At 41.2% G+C, this 23,172-nt stretch overlaps 2 protein-coding genes across 5 annotated transcripts in view; one reads left to right on the top strand and one right to left on the bottom strand.

The window, feature by feature from the left end:
- Positions 1-37: 37 nt before the first annotated feature.
- The window catches only part of snx3 (sorting nexin 3), a 33,748-nt gene continuing 10,613 nt past the window's right edge, over positions 38-23,172 (bottom strand). The window contains exons 1-4 of one of the 2 annotated variants that reach the window (XM_061753759.1): positions 14,765-14,976; positions 3,719-3,814; positions 3,390-3,514; positions 38-846 (exon numbers count right to left, since the gene is read on the bottom strand). In XM_061753759.1, the coding sequence (XP_061609743.1) occupies positions 741-846; positions 3,390-3,514; positions 3,719-3,814; positions 14,765-14,926 (489 nt within the window). In that variant the 5' untranslated portion in view covers positions 14,927-14,976 and the 3' untranslated portion in view covers positions 38-740. Of the gene's footprint in view, positions 847-3,389; positions 3,515-3,718; positions 3,815-14,764; positions 14,977-23,172 lie in introns of those variants that run through there. The other variant, XM_061753760.1, reaches the window with a different exon arrangement.
- Positions 15,593-23,172, top strand: part of afg1lb (AFG1 like ATPase b) — a 31,824-nt gene continuing 24,244 nt past the window's right edge. For all 3 annotated transcript variants that reach the window (XM_061753747.1, XM_061753746.1, XM_061753748.1), the window contains exons 1-4: positions 15,593-15,712; positions 17,082-17,359; positions 22,117-22,171; positions 23,003-23,104. In XM_061753747.1, coding sequence (XP_061609731.1) covers positions 15,598-15,712; positions 17,082-17,359; positions 22,117-22,171; positions 23,003-23,104 — 550 coding nt within the window. In that variant the 5' untranslated portion in view covers positions 15,593-15,597. The remainder of the gene's footprint in view (positions 15,713-17,081; positions 17,360-22,116; positions 22,172-23,002; positions 23,105-23,172) is intronic.

Below are 23,172 nucleotides of genomic sequence, written 5' to 3' on the forward strand. Positions count from 1 at the left end.
AGTAGGCATACATAAAAAGTGGTGTGCACATATGCAGTTGACATTTCACCTATTTTATTGGAAAATCTTCAAAATAAACAAAAAAATGGCACAGCAGTATATAAATCTCAAAATGCGTAAATAGCCAGTAGAAATACTGCAGTTCCCTCTGTGTAAATTGACATCCTAGAAAAAGCAATGGTGATAACGGGGCAAGTGCTGGTTGCTGGACATGGACACACACGCACGCACACACACACATGCTTCCTTTTTTGGTGGGGTTGACATTTTTTAAATTTCATGGCCCACTATTGTGCGACATGCCAGTATTGACTATACAATGGAGGCGGCTGTTGGTCTGACAAGAGCTTTGCATACATGTAACTGCTCAAAGTTACTACAAAAATGAATATATTCAACAAATAGCTAACGATAAATACAATTATACACCCATGTTAGTGGCATTTCCAGACATCGAGGGACCACGTGATGTTGCGAACATTCTCTGCTATTAAAAGAGGGAAAATAAAAAGGGGATGAGGTAACTTAGAGGGGGTAATGAGCGATATATATATATTTGGGGAATGGGTGTTGGGTGGGGGGATTTATTTTAGAATTTTTAATTGTCTGAGAAGAAACAGAAGCAGTGAAGAGGGAGAGGGAGAGGGAGCGCTTTGGATTCAGTGGTCTGGGCTTGGCTGAGAGGGCGGGCCAAGTCAGATGAGGGCAGGCGGGAAGGTTGGCTGCGCCATATTCTCTCTTTAAGCTTGTCTGACTTTGGATGGGGTGTAGTGCTTGTCCACAGACTCATCCTGTAGAAACATGTGCAGGCACCGTTCGTTCTGGGCCAGAGGGTGACCGGCCACTCTGAAAACACACACATGGTGACCACAACAGGCTACCGGTCAGAGGCGCTCACGAGGAGACAAACGTGCTTCAAAGCGCAAGTATACAATACGAGAAGTAGAGGAGCCTGTTTGGGAGTCATGTTGTAAGTGCTGGTGCTTTTCCTGATTCATGTTTTATTTGCTGAATAAAGCCCCATTTACAGTAATTACCTTCCGAGTTTTTCAAGTTACAAGCTGTCACTTGGTAAATGTTTTTGCTTTGTGTTATGACCCAAAATGTAAGTTAGGAGGGAGCTTCAGATATACTGCCGCTTGAGTTAAGTGGGGGGGGGGGGGGGGGGAGAGTAACAATCGCTGATGCACTTTCAGTCATTTATTGAACAGGACAGTCACAGTGGAAGGATGAATACATGTGATAGCTTTCTCGAAGTCTCTTTTACAATAACATTAGCACATGTGGCATAAATTGTATCTGCCTCAGCAGCGTGCAGTGTTGCACGGTGTACAGACTGAAGTCGACAGGAGAATGCGCGCGGCCAGAAAAGTGAGCAGCTGTGCACCTTTTCCTGTTACGCGGCTGGGACAATAGGGGACTTACAGAATAAGCAAATGACAATAGTTCAGCTGGTTCATTTGTAACAGTAAAGCAAGGGTAAGAGTAACACCGCAACACCTAGGGTCATCTCATGCAGACATTATACAGGTGAGGCAAGGCATTTCCAGCAAAATATTTGCCGCTTTAAAGCACATACCACAAGTCAAAACCTTCCAACCTGTAGATGAATGACTGCTTTTGCAACGTATAAATTTGGACCATGTGTTTGTTTTTGGCTGCGTTCAGTGCAATTGACTCAGCGATTACCTTCCTTGTCATAAGGAAAACAATGTGAAAATGGCTCAGGTCTGTTTCTTATCAGGAATTTAACTTGATAGTCCCTTTTTGGGAGCAGGGTCGCAAAATAGTAACTGGTTTGTGTACGTGATTGAAGTTGAGTCGGAGCCTTCCGGAAGGGATTCAATAAGCAGTCAATGAGCAAAAGCAATGCACAGTAACTATCGTTAAATATGACTTGAGGAAAATCAATTTGTCATTATGCTTCTTCCATTAAAATTTGGAGGAAATGTTCTTTCATGAAGCCACTCTGACATGAGGCTTGACTCAGTGTCCCCGCAGATGACGCACAAGGGCTTATACAACAAAATACCCAGCGCACCTGAGACCCAGAGGGGCTGGGGTCAACGTGAGGCCATTACACGTTCACATCTTAACCCCTAATGGGAAATAGTTCAGACAAATGAATGCGTCAAACTTCGGGATTGGAAGAAGATTGGCAGAAAAGAAGTGTGGACCAATGTTTGACTAGTGTTTCTCCTCACTAGTTTTGAGGGACAATCAAGTTGAGCATTGCAAAAGACATCCTCTTCACAATGCTCTCAATCATTTGATAAAGCAGCCGGCCGATATGACATCTCTGAACAATGAGATCATGAACAGCAGCGTTTTATTTCCTGAAATGCATGTAACAACATCTTAATTACCCACACATTGTCATATTCTTTAAAAAAATAAATAAATAAATAAAAACATTTACGGATTTTAATTTTCTTGGCACACTTGACGTTCAAACCGAAACGTTGATGCATTTGCACATGAAACAAAGATAACGACCGCGTGTGTAATCAAAGCAAATAATTACGACGGCACTGTAACTTTTATTGTTCAGCAGCTGAGGAAAAAAAGATGCGCCGGATCACGTGCAAACACACGCTGTAATTTGAGTTGCAATTATCATAAATTAAACATCACAAGTGAAACAAATGTGGAACAAATTTGCTTTGTGAAGAAATAGAAACGACAATTAAGCAAGACGACGCGTCGGGTTGTCTGGTGGAAGAAGACGCTTGAAAAAGTTGAATAAACTTTGGGGCAAAGTGTTTTGTTTCCATGTTTTCGAGCGTTAAAAACAATGTTGCCAAGACGGCAGAAACGCCAAATGACTACAAAGAAGAAAGTACAGTACAAAATAGTTTTCAATGTTTTGTTTTTTCAGGGGCCACGGAAAAGTGTGATGACCACCACTGAAGTAAATTACCAAACTATTTTTTTTTACCTGGATTGTTTGTGGAAGTTATACAGAATGTTCGCCCATGTGCAGGCACATGCAAAACGGCGGTGAATTTTATCGAAATCAAAACATCTATATTTTTGTAGCTTAGGTCGACACAAAGACAATCGGGCTGTTTTTGTCACGATTTTGCCCCTTCCTCACCAAGGACGTGAAACACCAGACTATTTCATGTTTTATAACATTATCCTAGAAGATTATTATTTGATTTGAGGTGTGTTGAGAGTGAATTTGTCCCGATAACTGGATCCGAAGTGGGTCAGGGCCAACGATCTTAAATGTATATGCATAATATTTATCAAAAGTCTTCGTGTGTGGGGAACATTATTTCCTATGGGGGGGGGGGGGGAAAGAACCATCTTAACTGTCCAAATGATTAACCTTGGAAGTTCCGATGCATAAACCGTGAAGTCTGTGACGATAAGGCACTGCTTACTTGTTTAGGAACTGCTCCAGACCTTGTCTCCTCTCCTCTATGAAAGAGTCATCAAATATCCCATCATCCCCTCGGAAGGGCAGCTGTCGGATCAGAGCTTTACCCGGGAGGGGTGGCACAACAACCTGAGAGATAAATTAGGAGCAGCATTTAAATGGGCACAAAGAAGAGGACGAAAAAACATATAATTCAGTGTACGCTCTGTAAATTGATTTTGGGAGTGCTTTCGAGGAGGTGCTCCAAACATTTTTGAAGGCTACAAATCAAATCAAATGTGTATTCATCTGCAGGGCTGTGAAAATATAAATAGGTGCCCCCCACCCCATCACCTTGCTCTCCCTCTCCAACTCTGCCCTGAGCCACTCAAAGTCACTGTAGCGTCTCCGTACACTCGACTCCTTCAGCTTGAAGATGGGAAGGTTAGTCTGAGGACAAAATGGAAAGGGTTAAAAAGAGACACACCTTTCGTGATTCCGGAGTGCTGGTACCTCTCCAAAGGCATGAGATGAGGCCATACAAACAAACAAACAAACAAACAAACAAGCAAAACACTACAGTGTTTCAAGGACAACATTTGTGTTCTCACATTTTGTTTCATTCATTAATTATTATTCATTCATTTCTCTTTTCCGGATATAGAGTTAGACATCATTACCACAAGACTCAAAACATGACTTTGAATCAACTATTGACATCTATTGGGTCAGGAGTAGGTGGCACGGTGGACGACTGGTTAGAGCGTCAGCCTCACAGTTCTGAGGACCCGGGTTCAATCCCCGGCCCCGCCTGTGTGGAGTTTGCATGTTCTCCCCGTGCCTGCGTGGGTTTTCTCCGGGTACTCCGGTTTCCTCCCACATCCCAAAAACCTGCATGAATTGGACACTCTAAATTGCCCATAGGCATGACTGTGAGTGCGAATGGTTGTTTGTTCCTATGTGCCCTGCGATTGGCTGGCAACCAGTTCAGGGTGTACCCCGCCTCCTGCCCGATGACAGCTGGGATAGGCTCCAGCACGCCCGCGACCCTAGTGAGGAGAAGCGGCTCAGAAAATGGATGGATGGATGGATGGATGGGTCAGGAGTAGTTTGCAATTTAGTTGGGATGCATTCGTTACACTGCACACCAAGGTTATAATAATAGTTTGCAAATGTTTTTTTCTTTTGTTTTTACATCGTTTTGACTTTTTCATTTGTTTTTAAAATTCAGTTAGTTTTAATTATTATTATTATTTTTTTTAAGAGAGTTTATATATATATATATATATATATATATATACTTCATTGTTGAATTGTCTGGATACCATTTTAAAAACAGTACGTAAGACTGCTGATCTAAGGTTAAATGCAGGTCAAAATCACAAAAAAGCCAGAAGGACATACACTTCATGCAACAGAGTAAATCTGCACTCACACAGCTGTTCACTGCAAACAATAATAATAATAAAATATATCAACAAAGGTTCAATTACTTTTTCAAAGCTCATTTCTTTTCATTTTGTAAACAAACATTTTTTTAAAAAATTTAATTCTTATTATTTCTCATTTTTGTAAACTATAATAACCTCACTACACACCTGTTGATAGCAAAGGTGGCTTGTTAATATTCCAGAGTTCCAGTCATGAGATAAACAGAATACCAGTCATACGTTTAAAAGCAATAAAATAGCCTACATGAAGCCAGAAATAGAAGACACGGTGATGTACCAACTGTAATAAGTAACTTAGGAGTCATCTTTATCCCACTCAATACACTTAGTCACAAAGTGAGATTCAAAAGGTATAAGAGCATTAGGCAAATACAATGTGCTCAGTAAGGACAGATTTAAATGAATATTTATGTGAAGATTCTCATTAACAGGATACAGATGCATCTCAAATTAAATCGAATTAGTTTATTTTAGTTGCCTCAGTTGAAATTGTGAAACTCATATACAGATTAAACACGTCAGAAATGACTTTGAAAAGCAAATTCCTACCCAATTTCCATATTGAAAATCATTTTGATTATGAATTTCACTTTTTTAACTGAATCACTGAAATAATGACATTTTTCACGATATTCTAATTTACTGAGATGCACCTATCGAACACCTCTTTTGAATCTTATCTCTATGCGTAAGACAAAGCAGATATGATTTGGGTGGACACCTCAAATAAAAAAAACAAGTCTTAAAGTCTTGGCTCACATAATCGTATACTTTTAAGATTGTTTGCAGGAGATTTTTTTAGGGACCTTCAGGTGGGAGCTAATAGAGCATAAAATTTAAAAAACAGTTTGTTTTTGTTTTCAAATGAAAGCCTTTGAAGGCGTGCGGCCAATGAGAGACGAGTATTCCAGAGCATAAAAACCTGAGCCAATTGACAATGTCCCAAGTGGATGACAACAGTATTTTTTTGTTTATGCTGCAGGTTGAAGAAAAAAAGATGGGCTAAAAAAAACTAAGACTTTCTCTCATCCTGAATAGGAAAATTTAAACTGGCCTCCTAGAGACAAAAAATCACTTGTTCCCCTTACAAGGTCTGCCGCACTCAGGCTGTTTTGCCATTTTTTCGCATGTTCCCAAACGCAAGAGATGTTCGCATAAACCTCCGTTGCTGTTGACGAGCACTCGATAGCGGCGTTCTCATTTGAAAGAGGGGAGATGTTTCGGCATTGACAGAGAACACTGGCTCAAACAGTAAATTACAGTACAATGTGAAAACTTATTCACCAGTCCTGACAGCACATGGTCATCCCATGACAATATACGAATGAGGAGGGGCGGGGGTGGCTGAGCGAGTATTTTCAATGGCGGGCCGCATTCACAGAAGGTCAGAATTCATGCAAGGAAGCGCTACAATGGCAAAGCAAGTATGTGCAGCATAAATTCAGATATGAACAGCAGACTGATCAATAGGCAGATGTCTAGAACAGTGTGTGGTAAAGGGGACGGAAAGTTAACTACAAGGTTGAGTAAATGGCTGCAGAAAAGGGGGGAGAACAAAAGGCAGGGGAGTATGTGGTCATAAAGGAAGAGCTGGAGAACGAGAGAGCTCGGGAGCTTCATTTGGTCTGTGCTGGACTAATTGAGGAGGGAGGGAGGGCAGGAGTGGTCTTTTTTGCTCTCATGGTCTCTTCCTTTCAGTCTTGTTCCTCTTTATTCCACTCACTCTTTGATAAATGTGCCTGATTTTCTGCCTTTGAGACTCTTTGTGGTGTTTCAACGGAGAAAAACACAGGCATGTTTTTTTAAATTTCCTCTTTGGGTAGTCATCTTCTCGGCCTTCGTGATTCTACCCAAATTTGGGAAAGTGACTAAAGATCATTTCACTACATTTCCACCAAGTGCTACAGTTCAGTTCATTACAGCACTCTTGGGATCAGGCAAACCCTGATCCAGCAATCAAACGAGCAAACATTTTTGAAGGCTACAAATCAAATAAATGTTGCGGTGAATTTGTCGAAGAATTATGGGTGGGGCTCTTGTAAATCCTTCCTCTTCCAAGAGAGCCAACATTTTTAACAAGTGGAAACGTTGTCGGGGTCATAGACCGCTCCCAACAGCATCGGAAGGGGTCGTGTCACTTTGCTTGCACTATCGACTCAATCAATCAATCAATAAATAAATACATAAAGGGAAAGTTTTGAAATTGACTTTTTTAAAACCACTGTATATCTTGAAACGCATGACTGGCCCATGCCCAAACATGACCAACGTGACCAGTACGCCAATTAAGTGGGACAGTTGGTCCTAAGATATTTTAGGATCCTCAGCCTTAACCACAGAAACGCAATCAAATGCACACCGCACACACTTGAACAAGTGAATTTCTTTTGTTTTTGCGAGGATTACAGTGGTACATTAACCAATTTAGCGCACTTCAATGGTCAAGCGTTGTGCAGGATAACAGATATCAGATCAGAATTGTACCTATTTTCAGAACCCAAATAAAAGAAAATACAATGGTTGAATTTGCAGTCATTTGTACTTCTGTTTCACGGGATTTTAGATGCACGGTTTGTCATTTTTTGATGTTTCCATTGTAATTAAGCCAAAATATCAGACCTGTGAAGTACAACTTTTCAGCACCTTTTTATATTGCAGTGGCGCAGTATAATTTGCTTGTGTATATTGGTTCAGGTGTCTATTTATTACTCGAATAAGAATTGACACCTCCATGTTAATGTAGAACCTAAATGATCAGTATGGAATTCAAGCCCAATTACGGACCGTACCTTGTGGAAATGAACTACAGTGGACTGCTTAGTGGATATTGTGCCTTTAGAGGCTTAAATTCACTTGACAAGCAAAGTTTTGGACGGCAGAAGTTCCAGCGCAAGCAAGCACAGAGAGAGCATGCAAACTCTACTTCACTCGGCAAGGCTTGGGTTACGATTTCAACTCGTAATCTTCTTGCTGTGAATACAACAGTGCTCAAGTCCTTAGAGTGGAAAAGCAAGCTAAAATGAACCGCTTGGGAAAAAAACGAGCCTTTATTTAAGAGTCCTGCCTTCAGGTTCTACCCAGGTGAAGTTGTCAATGAGTCCCCCCCCCCCCTTCCTCACTCTTCCTCAGGTCACAGGAGAAGTGGATTAGTTTAGCTTTATTGCCCCACTACTTTGGCATTAACTCCACTCGCCTGTCCCTGCTGCGTAAAGTTACCTCACAGCGAGGAGCGCCGCAAAGTTAATCCCCAGCACAACAGATCACAGTTACAGGTAATCTGCCACCGCCGTGACTCTAATCCCATCATGTGCACACTGGAAAACACTTAACTGAGCATAAACCCAGGCACACACACTGACGTATTATGAAGTACAGTTGTGTGCAAGGTGTTGCATTAAGGGTTTGGCCAATCACAGAGTTATTAATGTGGACATAATGGCCACGCAGTTTTGGAGCCGGTTTGTACACGCACAAACGAAAAATTTAATCCGATCAATTGGCCTCAAGAACAATAAAACCCAGCGACGAGAGCTCAAGAAAGGAAAGTCACCTGGCCTTCAAATCCTCTCGCCGTCTCAAACCCTGTGATTAAGAGATTGCTGTTGCAGGACAGGGGGAGGAACGCAAATGACAAAAGTGAAAAGTGAGAGGTCTCGCTCACCCAAAAAGAGGCGGTGCATGAGAGCCCTCAAAGTCAAAGATCAGGTTTCCTAAGCCTCTGCTCTCTCGACAGCCTCAATTTACGTGACACGGGAGCAGCTTTCACCTGGTAAGCTGTCAGCGTTTCGTTAATTGTCTAAAAGGCACACTTTGCCTCTCTTGCTTGCTCAAAAAGGGACCGAATCAAATCTTAGAGGAAAGATAGTGGAAAAAAACAAAAAACACATGACATTTCAAAACATGGAGAAAGACAGATAAATATGCATGTGAGGGATTGTTGGGCTTCATAAAAGCCAAAATGAAAGAGAGAATATTGCATGAAGCTACCCCTCTTGAAAAAGGGCTGCCTAGCTTCACTTTCCATTATGAGTGCACATGGCACAATCTACGCTCCATATAGGAAGCGAGTGAGGCCTAATGTGTGAGACACAATATCTTAGCTTCACTGGAAATGGCAGAAGCCTTTAAAAACAGCCTCGGACAAAGATCACTCATCTCCTGTGAGAAGAGTTCAAGACCACCACGCATTAGCTTTTAGCAGGCTAGATCAAGTTAAGTTGGAGAGTGTGCATCCTAAAACTACCCCCCCTCACACCCCCTTATCCCTCCCCTTTCACAATAATGGCATTAAAAATGGCAACATAATACCATCTCATTGCATCATACTCCGAAATGGTGAAAGAAAAGGCTGGGAACAAAAGCTTTGGGGTGACGGGTCTTTTGCTCTCGCCTTGCCGTGTACTCTCTCTCTCTCTCTCTCGCTCGCTGGCCCCTGCGCTCTGACAGTCTATGCACTCTCTCGCTGGCAAAAAGCTGCTTGGTTACCATAGTATCAACTCCCACTTTTGATACTGTCATCTCAAGTAGGATATGGTAGCCTTGATACAATATGTTCCCCATTTCCATTAAAATAGTTGTCCAAGAGGATGCTGTAGACTTTGGATTACACTTGACTGTGCCTGACAAGCACGCCCACTCCCCTCCTTCTCGCACCCACCCACCCCAGCGCTACTCATTTTTATTAATGGCCCAAGTCCCCCCACCCAAACTGAAGCCAGAAAGAAAGCGAGGGAGAAGCTGTGGGAGTACAAAAGGGAAAGGGTAGAGTACGTGAAGTATAAGAAGCCTTTTATGTGCTCCTATCTATAAACAAAGTATGATCCCCAAGTTCAGCGTTCCGAATGCGCCCTCCTAAAATACGAAAAGAAGAGACAAATCTAATAATGTCATCATCATCAGGGGATTAACAAATATTAAGGCTATAAACAGGATGCGGTCGATGTTTAGCATTCAAACCACCGACAAGTAAGTAAGAGAAATGGAAAATAGCTTACAAAAATAAAAATAATAAATTCCCTAGTTGGGGAGCAAAATGAATCGACAACTATTTTGATAAATTAATCGCTTAGAGCTATTGTTTAACTTAAAATTGGCCTAATCCTCTGATTTCAGCCTCTCAACAGTTAAATATTCTCTGATTTCCGTACTCAAAACAACGAAAAAAATTTTGCCTATTTTCTGACAAGTTATGGACCAATCTAGTGACTGAAATAATAATCAATCAATTAAAAAAAAAAAAAGTCACTTTGATCCATTACGAAAATAACGGTTATATGCAGCCGTAGTAAAAATAACCTGTAATCGACGTAGCGGAACCAGAAGCGGCCTCAAAAGTGTATATCTAACTAGTAGCCCTTCAGATTAATCGGTAGCAATGAAGTAACGCTCAGTTTCAAAAAGGTTGGCGAATTAAGCATCACTCCCTCTAGTGTGATATTGCTTCATTGTTATTTGGGTTTGTTTAATCATCAAACACTACCAAATAAACAATAATCAGTTAATAAACAGTTTTTTGGGGGAGAAAATTAGTTTGCCCTAAACTAATGCAACATTTTTTTTTTTTATTAGCTTAAGCAATGAAGTGATCGATAATCGAGTCTAAAAATATTGGTTAGTGGCAGGCATAGATTACAGTGCTCCACTGCGGTATTGCGGTTCAACCACTAGAGCAAGAAGAAGAAGCAGAGAAGGTCCCCAACTTACTCAGACTGACTCCAGAAATTGTCGTTCCCGCAGTACTGTTGCATCCCCCGTTTGTATATGTTGCTGCTCCATATTTGAAAGCAGCAGTTGTTTGAAGTTTTAAAATGACTGTAAATGTTTATTGGCATTATTGAATTATGTTAGCAATAAATTAGCCAACATTTTGTTAATATATAACTTGGTTGAACATGTTGGTGTTTAAATATATAATGTTTAATTCTCTTTTGTTTTATGTATCAGTTTTACACTAAACTTTAAATGGGAGTGACAAACAGCTTGAAGCAAGCACACTTTGCCTTATTTTGAGAAATGTGCGAGCGACAGTCTTCCTAATTTTGTTTTCTCGCTCCCTCTGTCAACATCTAAAATAAATTTAAAAAAAGATAGTGGGTCTATTTCAGACTTTAATTACACAAACCAATAAAGTACATGTTTGTTTAATTCTTATTAATTATTCACAAAATGCCCACCTTTGGCACAAAAGACAACAGAAAAAGAATCGAAACTTGCTTTGTTTGCTCTTAAAAAAAAATAGAAAAAGCTTCCTGTGGGTCTCTCAGACATTTCTGATTTCAATTACAAGCTAAAACAAATGGATTTGAATGAGAACAAAAGTCGACTTCTTCAATGAGACCCTTCAGCATTACAAGTCCGCTCAGGAAAAATGAGATATCCGTCTCCTTTCAGCAGCTAGTTAGCTTTCATCTCTGGGAGCGAACGATTGATTCCTTTGATTTGAATACGAGCGTAAAGCCTGCCTGTCAACAAGTGACTACGAAGGCTGACTTGGAGAGAGCCAGTGCAAACAGTTGGCCTCCGCGAGGGAAAAAACAAACAAACAAACAAAAAAAACCTTTATGATTCACCACCATCTCTCAACCTTCACCAGCTGGCCTGAAAGAAAAAACTAACAGTCTGTGTGGATTTTATCATTTCATAGTGCAAATAAAGCCCTTGCTCTGGTGTATAAATTATGCAGTCATCTATCTATTAAGCCAGCAGTTATCGCCAGAACTTTGTAAGCTCACCATGAAGCAGGCGAGTGACTGCGTAGGGAGTGAAATGGAATAAGTGGAAACAGGATCAAGGCTGCTGAAGGGGGCTGGGTAGGGTGGCTTTATACCCTTCCGTGAATTTTGAGGGGGTATGGCCGGGCAGTTAACGCTACAGCCCCCCCCCACATGCCTGGCCCATTTCATTCTTTCCCCTCTCAATGAGGGGATTAAGAAGACTCTCTCAGGGCGACCACAAGGGCTCTCTCGATTTTGGGTGGAACGTGGGACAGCAGTGGGAACTTGAGGCACGGCAAATGAGGTTTGCGTTCACGAATATTGTGAGTAACAGGGTGACCAAAAAGCAATGAAAGGCTTACAAATAGTTTAGTGTGCTGAAGATGAGATACGATAGGGGAAAGCGAAGCCAAGTTGACATCACATTCGTTGAGCGGCGAAGGATGTGCCGCTTCATCTGTGGTCTTATGCAAAGCGGGGGTCACACGGGGCTACGAGGTGCATAATAATGCTGATTACACGCATATGCTAATTATCCCACGCTAATCAAGTACAGTAGCCTCATGTTCAACTCTGACGCCCGGAGACTGCTTTGGTTCCCTCACTTCTTTCTTTTAAAGTGCAGGGAGCCTAATAATCTGTCAGGGCGGTTAACTAATCTAAATACTGCAGTCCACTAACCACAGAGGCGTCAGTCAACTGAAATGATATTTGGGAGATAACAGATGAGGCAATCGGATAAGCCCAGTGACTGGCTAGCAGAAGAAGAATCATCATCTTTTATTGTCATGAACATGCATGCATGCACACAAAATTTGTTCTCTGGATTTAACCCATCACAGTGAACACGTACACGTTAGTGGAACACACTGGAGCAGGGGGCAGGTGAAGCGCCCGGGGAGCATTTCTGGGTATCAGTGTCTTGCTCAAGGACACCACAGCCGTGAGTCAGTGAGGGGTAGCTTCTAACATCTTGCTAACATCAACAAGTAGGCAGTATAGACAGATGAATTGACGATACACATGCCAGATCGACACTGTACAATGAAAAACTCCATCTCGTCTATCTTCTATACCACTTATCCTCATTAGGGTCACAGGTCAATTGGAGCCTATACCACCTGACTTTGGGTACAGCCTGGGCTGGTCGCCAGCCAATCGGAGGGCACATATTGACAGACAGACAACCACCTATTCACACTTAGATTCCCACCTACAGCATCATGGACAGTTTAGGGTTTTCAGTGAACCTAGCGTGCATGAATTGGAATGGGGGAGGAATCATCCGGAGAAACTTTTTAACTTCTTGAGATTGCCTCACTTTTTTTCCTGTGTGTACTGGCAAAGGTATATAACTAAACCAATGAAACCATTCTTTAGAGTAGGATATTTTTAACCTCTCCATTTACCATTAGAACTGCATTAAAAAAAAAAAAACTTAACCACACCGCCCAATGCATCTTTGACAACAAAGACAATACTGTGTTAACGAAACAAGTGCAGACAACCTTGAATCGTGAATTTAATGTTGAAGTACATTACTGACAAAGATATAGTTTGACCCAACCGGGTGGCTAAATTGCCATTACAATGATAATCTGTGCTGGTTTCAATGTATAAGCAGCGATGAACGCACCCTCAGACCCCCTTTTTTAATGGTGAATCCTCAAATGGATTTTCAAATGCTATGCTTCACCCATATTAGATAGCATAGTAAAAAAGCTTGACATTTTAGTGTTGTCCATCTGTCTCCAGGTTAGGCCCTGCCTTTTAAAGCCGTATACATTACGAGTAACCGATACTACAGTGGAACGGAAGAATGATGACCCCAAGTGGAGACATGCACATTATTGTTGAATAATGATTTTTTTATTTTATTTTTTTTTAAATCTGATTACACAATTAATCGATAGGATAATCGGTAGAATAAAAATATTAGATAGCTGCTGCCCTGAGAAACTGTTCCAAGCTTGTGTTTTTTCTACAGGCAAATGGGAAAACTAATTCTGACTCAACCCTGCTATGGACGCCATTACGGCTATTTCTAACCCACGGTATGTGCTTCCAAATAACAGATGTTTTGTTATGGAAGCTGTTATGGATGTTTTGTATAACATCATCATAAATAATTGGAGGAAGTCCACTGGGATTCATTACGGTGCTCATAGGCTATAACAGTTTGGTCTTTAAGAATGAGTACAAGTCATCTGTGAAACTAAACCCCATGTGTCGCAGGGTCCGCGTTTCGCAACAGGTGAAAGTGTTTGACCATAACAGCCCTCACTTGGAGTTACACAATGCGGTCTGTCACATTTTTGCTCTTGTATGAGCCAGTTGCCGTGCAAGCTGTTACAATTGCGGAATGAGGCAGGGCGCGTGTCTTTTACGCATTCATCAGCTCATTTAGCAAATAATTGTGGCAGCTTCTCTGCAAATAGAGGCCCTTCTACTCCCCTGCAATGTCCTCAGCAGGAAGAGGAAGGAAATACATCCTGTCAGCACGAGCTGACTGGCTTGCAGGCTACTACGTGTCTACAACCACCCACCACAAACTCCCTTGACCACATATTACGCCATAATGCAGGAAGATGGCTGCAAGAGAATAGATAAGCAATAGACGATCCATTCAATCAACACAGCAAAAACAAACATCAATTCGACTAAAGTGGAGAGGACATGGGGGGATTAAACAACCATCTGTTGGTCATGAGCTGGACGGTCATTTCCAGATCTGAGGTGTGGCTAAATTCGAAAATAAGTTATCAGGGTTTCAACTTTATGAGTGACAGATCATTTCTTGCAAATTTACACTTGTAACTTATTCGCACAATTGCTCTTTTTGCAGGTGTCATTTCGATTAACGTTGTGCTCAGCCGTAGTTAACAAATTCCGTCTCCGGAAAAAACGACCGTCAAAGCGATGCACATCAGTAAAACTAGTATCTCGAAAACATTGTTGCTATAGAGTCACACTGACGTCAAAAACATCATCTACTGCTAGGTAGCTTAACGGTGGGAGCTTGTTCTGAAGGATGTTGCTAGCTTGTCAGCCAACTGTTTGCACTCATATCGATTTTTCGGTATTGATTGTCTTAAATACTTTACCATACGTACTTATAACCGTTACGCACATTATTTCGTCACAATGTCACCTGCTGATAATCTTTTATTTGAGGGCTAACGTTAAGTAAATAGCTCAAAGGCTAACGGTGCTAGCAACTAATGATGAAAGCTCACCTTCAGTCTGACTTCGTACGTCGTGTGTCTGCCCCTTCCAACCCCGATGGTCTCGGGATTGCTCACGTCAATCTCTAGAAAGTTACTCGGTGGTCCATACGCGTCGTTGAGGTTCTGAGGCTTGGTAAAGAGCCTTCTTGTATCAGCTATGGTGTCAGCCATTTCTAACGCTGCTCTTTATCGAAGCTAGCCGCACTGTCAAGGCAACTTGAAAACTCATATGTACGTTCCGGTTATGACCTTCACAATAAAACATCAGACACGCGGTTGAGTGTTTGTGAACATTTTCTAACAAAAAAAAAAATTATAACAAATGTGTTTTTATGATATTTTTCATTTTAAAGTCTAAAATTTCAAAAAGTCTGGCTTTAAAACCACATGTCGTCATTTTCACCCTCGTCTCCTCGTTTCCGGCGTTGATTTGCCTCTTACTTTGACAGCTTGAAAATTGAAAGCACTACTTCCGATCAGCTGAGCTTCAGCTGACTGCTGCGCGACCACCTGCATCCTGGTTTGTTTACAACCCGCAAATGAGTTGTTATAACACAAACATAAATGCACTACACTGTATACATTTAGACATTATGCAATACAAATCAGAAAAACGAAGTGACAACGACTCTAAAAATAAATATATATATTTCTTAATCTAAAAAAAAATATATATATATTTTAGTTTTCGAAGTGATTGTCGATCGCAGAAATTCTTCGGTAGTCTACATATTAGTAATACTCCACAAAAAAAGAAAAAAAAAGACATCTCTTGACAACTCGCTCTGTGAAAGCCTTGTTCTTGTTCGCGAGTCAATAAAGGTTCGCCCTTTTGAAGCATCATGGCAGCCTACATGATCCTCCCAACTATGAGATGCTCGGTGACACTTGTAACATTTAGCTATGTTCCGACGTTAAGAATCACCTGTTGTCGGGTCTTCAGCAACAACGTGAAAGGTATCTTGTCTTTGTAGCTATTTGTATGACACGTCGGGACATTTATTACCTGTTGTTATGCCTGTTCAACAGTTTATGTTATGGTGTTGCCATTAACAATCTGTCAGTGTTGTATATACTGTACACAGAAAAATAAAAACTTAGATTATCACTTCATTTTATGGTTGGGTGATATGGCCTTGAAGTAAATATAGATAGATAAAGCAAATAACAATGACATTAAGCGAAACATTTTCCTCCTTCTGGGATTTGGTTATTTCTCTTGATACCAAACAAGTATTGAAATAATTTTTCCCATTTACTTCCTCAGAAATAATGGAGATAGATGATGAGAAAATTGGTGCTTCCTCTTGGAACAAATGCACCTCTTGGCAAAACATGCACGCAACCATGATCTTAAATAAAATACTATCTATCTTGTACAAGTAAGGCAAGGCAACCTCGACAAAATATTTGCAGTTTGGAAGCACACACCTTGGTTTAAAAAAATTACAACAAGTCACCAAATCCCTGCTTTTGCAATGTATAGTATGTATGTAGAATCGTGGGAAAGTCAAATCTCCTAACCTTTATATCACATTTCCTTAACCTTTGTGGAAAATGTCATTGAGTTTAAAAGGTGCATCCTTTCGAACATAGGACAAAAGACATCACTGTATAAAATGATTTGGACTCCAGTTTTCCTAATCGTCATCGCACGACAGCAAATATGGGGGAGGAGGTGGCCTGTTGCTTTAAATATTTCTTCCATAAAGGATTATGGGTAACATATCTCTGTTCCTTTTGTCAAGGTTGATCAGGAGTACCCTATTATACTATTATAAAGGTGGGTCCAAGGTTTCATCGAGAAGCCTTTTCTAACCATTTGTATCATTAGATATACTTTTTCTCCAAGTGCTTTGTGGTCATCTTGCATAGAAAGTAAAGGTCCTCAGTAAAAAAATAGAATCCTAATAGGCCCCATGTCTTTGGCAGCGTTCAGCTTTCTTGTTATATGAAAAACAATCTCAAAATGATTCCACTCATCTTTTTTGTTTCTTAGTGAGAATTAACCTCTCGAATCACTTTTTTTTTTAATGTTTTTTTGAAAGATTGTCACTAGAGCAGTCGGAAAAGTCACTACTCACTAAGGTAGTGATCTAATCATTAAGTTGGCAATACTGACTGTACTTTTGTAACCTAGCTCCTCTCTGTTTGCATCCTAGTTGTTAGAGTCAGCAGTGCATGACAGTGGGGACGAGCTTTTAACTCCGGAAGCCACTGAAATAATCTTTCATAAAATATTCATCCTGACAAACCCAAGTTAATAAATGAAATCAATTATTTGCCCAGACCTATTCAATCTTTTCTAATTCTGTCCTTTTCCAAGATTACGCTAGCTGTTCATCCAGGTCATTCTCCTCAGAGTCTATTGATTTTGGTGACACTGTCGCTCAGTATAACCGCTTGGTTCAGTGTGGCTCTTTGAGGGAAGATGCTCTGCAGAGGAGTGTTCTCCAGCGGCTGGCTCGCCTGCAGCAGACCCTGCAAAACTACAGTAATACTTCCTACTTGGACCCGCCTCGCCTCACAATAAACCCCAATGCTGATACACTGCAGAAAAGGAAGGACCCCTGCATTACAGCAAATAGAGCATCTGCTCATGAGGTAAATAAGATATGAAAACTTAAAATAGATGATCATATATAATTGGTTATGTTACACATATTTAGTAAAATAAGGTAGTATTTATTTTTTTTGTTCTTGTAGTATTGTTCAATTGTCATCCCACCTATGTTAGAGTATCTACTGCGCAAAACAAAAAACACATTTTAGCAGTTGTTTGTTGAGATGTCTTGTGATTGACTGGCGACCATTTCAGGGTGTGGTTCACTTTTCGCACAAAGTTAGGGATAGGATCCAGCTTGTTGTGATCCTCAACACGATAAGCGGTATAGAAAATGGATGGGTGATGGATTGATGTTTGTTTATGGCCTTGTTGCCAATGTGACATCTGTTCTCTCATTCAACTACAGAGCCCCACGTACATGGAACACATGGAGGGCCTTGCATTCTAACATACTGTACTCCAGTAAAAATCACCAATTGCGGCCGTGGGGCGCGGGTCAAAGGGAGGGTAGGGGTCTGGGAAGCGTTTTAGAGCGGCGTAATGTCGGGGATTGTTGTTGTTGTTTTTAGGTCAGGGGAGTTGACTGTCTAGTATTCGGTGCTGGGATTTTTTGCTGGCACAGACGCGTGAGGTTGGTGCAGAGATTTGAGAAGGCAGCCGGGGGCAGACCTCCCGCTGGGCTTGTCCCGGCACCCCTCTCACTCTCTCACCGTCCCCATGCAGTAATGAGAGCGGAGAGGGGGGGGGGGGATCCCCATTATGCGGGCCATTCTTGTCCTTTTTGCTTTTGATTTGGGACTCTGACAAATACTTTGGTGTGAGGCTATCAACACCGCCACTCCCCCCCAACCCCTCTGTCTCTGCGCACCTTATTTCTTACCCCCCTCTCGTTCTCTTTCGCTCTCACACACATTGACTGGATAATCACTCCTGTTTGAATCAGGTCATAACACTGTCCGTTTCGGTGTCTTTTCTCTCTGCCGTCATTGTTCTCACTAACTGACCAAGTCTGTGAGGAGAGTACACTTGACTTCATATTGACCCAATGTGGCGTGGTTTTGCGGATGGTCGACTAACAATGGGCCATTGTCTTGTGAGAGCCACCCACAAGTCAGACCTGTATCATTTGACACCGGAGCTACTGCATCGCTTTTTGACGATAGCTACGCAAAGAATTATTCCCAAAGTTACAAATCAACAATGTCCTGCATGTGAACTTTTCCCACGTGCCGCTCTCCCCGTCCTCTGCGGGAGTTGAGGCGAGGCCATGGTGCGCCGCTAGACAGCCCCTCTGAGGGACGGCCTTGTCTTTCTCCACTCTGCCATAGCAGAATGGCTTCCAGCCACAACTCACTAGTAGCCCGCCACGCCAGCGGGCACTTTGGGAAGTCAGGGAGAAGTCACAACACTGTTATGCCGGAGCAGACAGGAAAGGCTTGTTGCCGGTCCAGTATTTCAACCAGGGGCTTGGCTAGAGAAGTGAGTGAGTGAGTGAGTGAGTGAGTGAGAGTGAGAGAGTGTGTGTGTGTGTGTGTTTGTGTGTGTGTGTGAGAGAGAGGATAGGCAACAAGTTTGTTTTTCATTTAGTTTTCAATCAGGCATTGTCCACATTTACCAGAGTCAAGTGCTCCTTGTGCAGTGGACACTGAGTGCTGTCGCCATGAAATAGTCACTAAATTAAAATGGACAAACGTTTCTGTTCAGAGCTTATCTAATGCCGAAGCACTGTAATGTTGCCTGGTTACTGGCAGCAATACATTGAAACCTAGACAGAAAAAATATATATGGAAACAAAAAGATAGATATCTGCGTTCTTTAAACTCTACAAAAAACGATTACTGCTGCAGCTTACTGATTCACTTACCATAGTTGTGAAACTCGTAGTCCCTTTTCTGCATGACTGTATTATACTGCCCCCAGTGGTGATGTTACACACACCAGAAGGAGCTGCAATGAATTAATCATGATGAACTGTTTAATTCTTTACATTCTAGTAAATTATGTTATTACAATGTTTTTATAATGTACAATATTATAGGGTCCTATTTCCTTTATTTTTACTGGCTTTTCTTTTTTTTTTTGGGAGGCTGTAACAGATTAATGGCATTTCCATTAATTTCAATTGGGAAAGATGATTTGAATAGTGTTTTGCATTACAAGTGTGGTCCTGGAACACATTAAACTCATATCGCAAGACACCACTATATAGCTGTCTGAGGCAATAAAAAGTCAACATGGTTCATAAAATCCTAAAAAAGCAAACAAAGTTCTTTCTGGGATAGTGTGTAACAGGTTAATGAGAAGAGACTCACCTCTTAAGCAGACGCGGTAATCCTCCCTCTTCATGTCACTGCATCAGACATCAAAGTTAATGACTGGCGTAATTTGCTCAACTGTACAGCTGTTAACTTATTTATACACTTATATGACGGTTAAAAATGGTAAACCGTGTACTTTAGTTTTATTTAGGCTTATTATTGTTTTAGTGACTGAACGCTCAATGGTCAACTATGGGGTGGGGGTCGTGAGGGGTTTCCTCTCTCCTGCTTGTACTGTATTATTACAGGTTATAATAACATCCAGTTTGTTTATACACAGTATTAATTCACATCATGTTTAGACTGATGACACTTGCATTTAAATAGCTCCGGCCTTCTTTCTACATATTTGGCTTTACTCGATATGGGCAGCTTGGTCTCATAGAAGCCGTTCTATTTTTTTCCCCCCCCTCTTTTCTTTTTTTGAAGCAGGGACCTTTTGATGATAGGAGGCAGGCAGCACAATGACTTCCAGCAGCACCTCAATGCAACAGTACCGTATCACAATTAGCAGCGCTAAACAGGCTGCACACAGACAAGTCCAGTCCATCTCGTATGGAGCCTCATTCACTCCTCTCCCGTTTTGTCTGACAAATCCCCCCATTGTTCCTCTGATGATGCTTTTCTTTCGTGGGAACCCTGGCTTGTCTTGTTGATTAGATCCCCTTTGTCTTCCTCCCCTGCAGTGGGCTAGTCTGGAGAATGTGAAACCTCAAACTGTAGTGGTGGCTTAATGCCTCACAATACTTTGTTTATGAATCGGCGGTTCGGGCTTATACAGTGACGGATATAACTAAGTTTACGTATGGGTTCATTAACTTATAATTTTATGGCTACATCACATTCCAAAAAAGCTGGGACAGGGTCATGTTTACCACTGTGTTACATCACCTTTTCTTTTAATAACATTCAATAAAAGTTTTGGAACTGAGGACACTAATTGTTGAAGCTTTGAAGGTGGAATTAGAATTAGAATTGTATGGCTTCAACATGTTCCAAAAAAGCTGGGACTGAGAAAGTTGAGGAATGCTCATCACACACCTGTTTGGAACATCCCACAGATGAACAGGCTAATTGGGAACAGGTGGGTGCCATGATTGGGTATAAAAGGAGCTTCCCTGTATTGCTGAGTCATTCACAAGCAAAGCTGGGGCGAGGTTCACCTCTTTGTGTACAAGTGCGTGAGAAAATAGTCGAACAGTTTAAGGACAATGTTCCTCAACATACAATTGCAAGGAATTTAGGGACGTCATCATCTACGGTCCATAATATCATCAAAAGGTTCAGAGAATCTGGAGAAATCACTGCATGTAAGCGGCAAGGCCGAAAACCAACATTGAATGCCCGTGACCTTCGATCCCTCAGGCGGTACTGCATCAAAAACTGACATCAATGTGCAAAGGATATCACCACATGTGCTCAGGAACACTTCAGAAAACCAATGTCAGTAAATACAGTTCGGCGCTACATCCGTAAGTGCAACTTGAAACTCTACTATACAAAGCAAAAGCCATTTATCAACAACACCCAGAAATGCCGCCGGCTTCTCTGGGTCCGAGCTCATCTAAGATGGACCGATGCAAAGTGGAAAAGTGTTCTGTGGTCCGACGAGTCCACATTTCAAATTGTTTTTGGAAATTGTGGCCGTCGTGTCCTCCGGGCCAAAGAGGAAAAGAACCATCCGGACCGTTATGGACGCAAAGTTCAAAAGCCAGCATTTGTGATGGTATGGGGCTGTGTTAGTAGGCAAGGGTAACTTACACATCTGTGAAGGCACCATTAATGCTGAAAGGTACATACAGGTTTTGGAGAAACATATGCTGCCATCCAAGCAACGTCTTTTTCATGGACACCCCTGCTTATTTCAGCAAGACAAGGCCAAACCACATTCTGCACGTGTTACAACAGCGTGGCTTCGTAGTAAAAGAGTGCGGGTACTAGACTGGCCTGCCTGCAGTCCAGACCTGTCTCCCATTGAAAATGTATGGCGCATTATGAAGCGTAAAATACGACAAAGGAGACCCCGGACTGTTGAACAGCTGAAGCTGTACATCAAGCAAGAATGGGAAAGAATTCCACCTACAAAACTTCAACAATTAGTGTCCTCAGTTCCCAAACGTTTATTGAAAGTTGTTTTAAAAGAAAAGGTGATGTAACACAGCGGTAAACGTGACCCCGTCCCAGATTTTTTGGAACGTGTTACAGCCATAAAATTCAAAGTTAATGATTATTTGCTAAGAACAAAAAAGTTTATCAGTTTGAACATTAAATATGTTGTCTTTGTAGTGTATTCAATTAAATATAGGTTGAACATGATTTGCAAATCATTGTATTCTGTTTTTATTTGTTTAACACAATGTTCCAACTTCATTGGAATTGGGGTTGTATTCATGAGTTCATCCATGCATGGCTTTAGGATATCTATATTGTTAAGGATGTAACCTTTTTCTGAGTTTGACTTTTTCCCCCACGTATAGGAAGAAGATGCACCACCTCCCCCACCTACAGGCTTCTATATATATGGAGATGTTGGTAAGAACATATACGTTGCATATATTTTGTATATTTGCAATATGCACTCACAAGATACAAAATTATTGGTACCTACACACTGTGCATTAGTGAAAACTACAAGAACAATAAATTAATACCTCTCTGAAGACAAAGGTGTACTTTTTGATACAGCTCTTGTATTGGATCTCACTCCATCAGGAGTTCCCAAAGTTTTCCTCTCAAGACCCAAATTGGAAACCAATTTTATGAAGTGCCATAATAGTCACTGTACATCGATTAATTATACAACAGACAATTCATTACAACAAGCATTAATCAGAAAGCCCTTTGCTAAGAAACTGTGTGCCTGCTTGATATAGAACAAATAATTAGCTTGGCATTAGATGTATAATGGAAATGTCTCTATCAGAATCCAAATCAGCTGTACCAGATTGGAAGTATGTGAAAACACACAAGGAATTTGTCTCCAGTAGTTGGAGTCACTCTTGTAGTATAACAAATTATACAGTACAAGTGTGCAATAGTGCAATACTACTGATCAACAACAGAATTTGTGTAATTGATGCAGAGTGACAGAGGAATAAGCAAATGTACAACAGAAAGCTCTGTTTGGGAGGAAGTGCATGTCAACAGGTTATTGAAAAGAAACTCACCTCCCAGGAACACACTGTAAACCTTCTACATCATGCATTAAAGTTGATGGTGGGTACATAATTGTTTGTACTGTACACCATTGAACTTGTTAATGAAGCTAATGTACCTAATCAAGTGTCTGGGTCTACAGTTTGCTGCCTATTGTCTATGGAAAAAAATGCAAATATAGTCTTTCTGCCTGTCTCTCCCAATCAGGTACAGGGAAGACCATGCTCATGGATATGTTTTACTGCGGGGTGCAAAACAGCCATAAAAAGAGAGTCCACTTCAATGCGTTCATGCTGGACATCCACAAAAGTTAGTGTTCTCCTTCCACTGCAACACAGCAACCGGAATTTTGACTTAAGTTGAGTGAAAATGTCCCG

This window comes from Phyllopteryx taeniolatus, chromosome 18 (genome assembly GCF_024500385.1).
Source record: "Phyllopteryx taeniolatus isolate TA_2022b chromosome 18, UOR_Ptae_1.2, whole genome shotgun sequence".
Taxonomy (NCBI): Eukaryota; Metazoa; Chordata; class Actinopteri; order Syngnathiformes; family Syngnathidae; genus Phyllopteryx; species Phyllopteryx taeniolatus.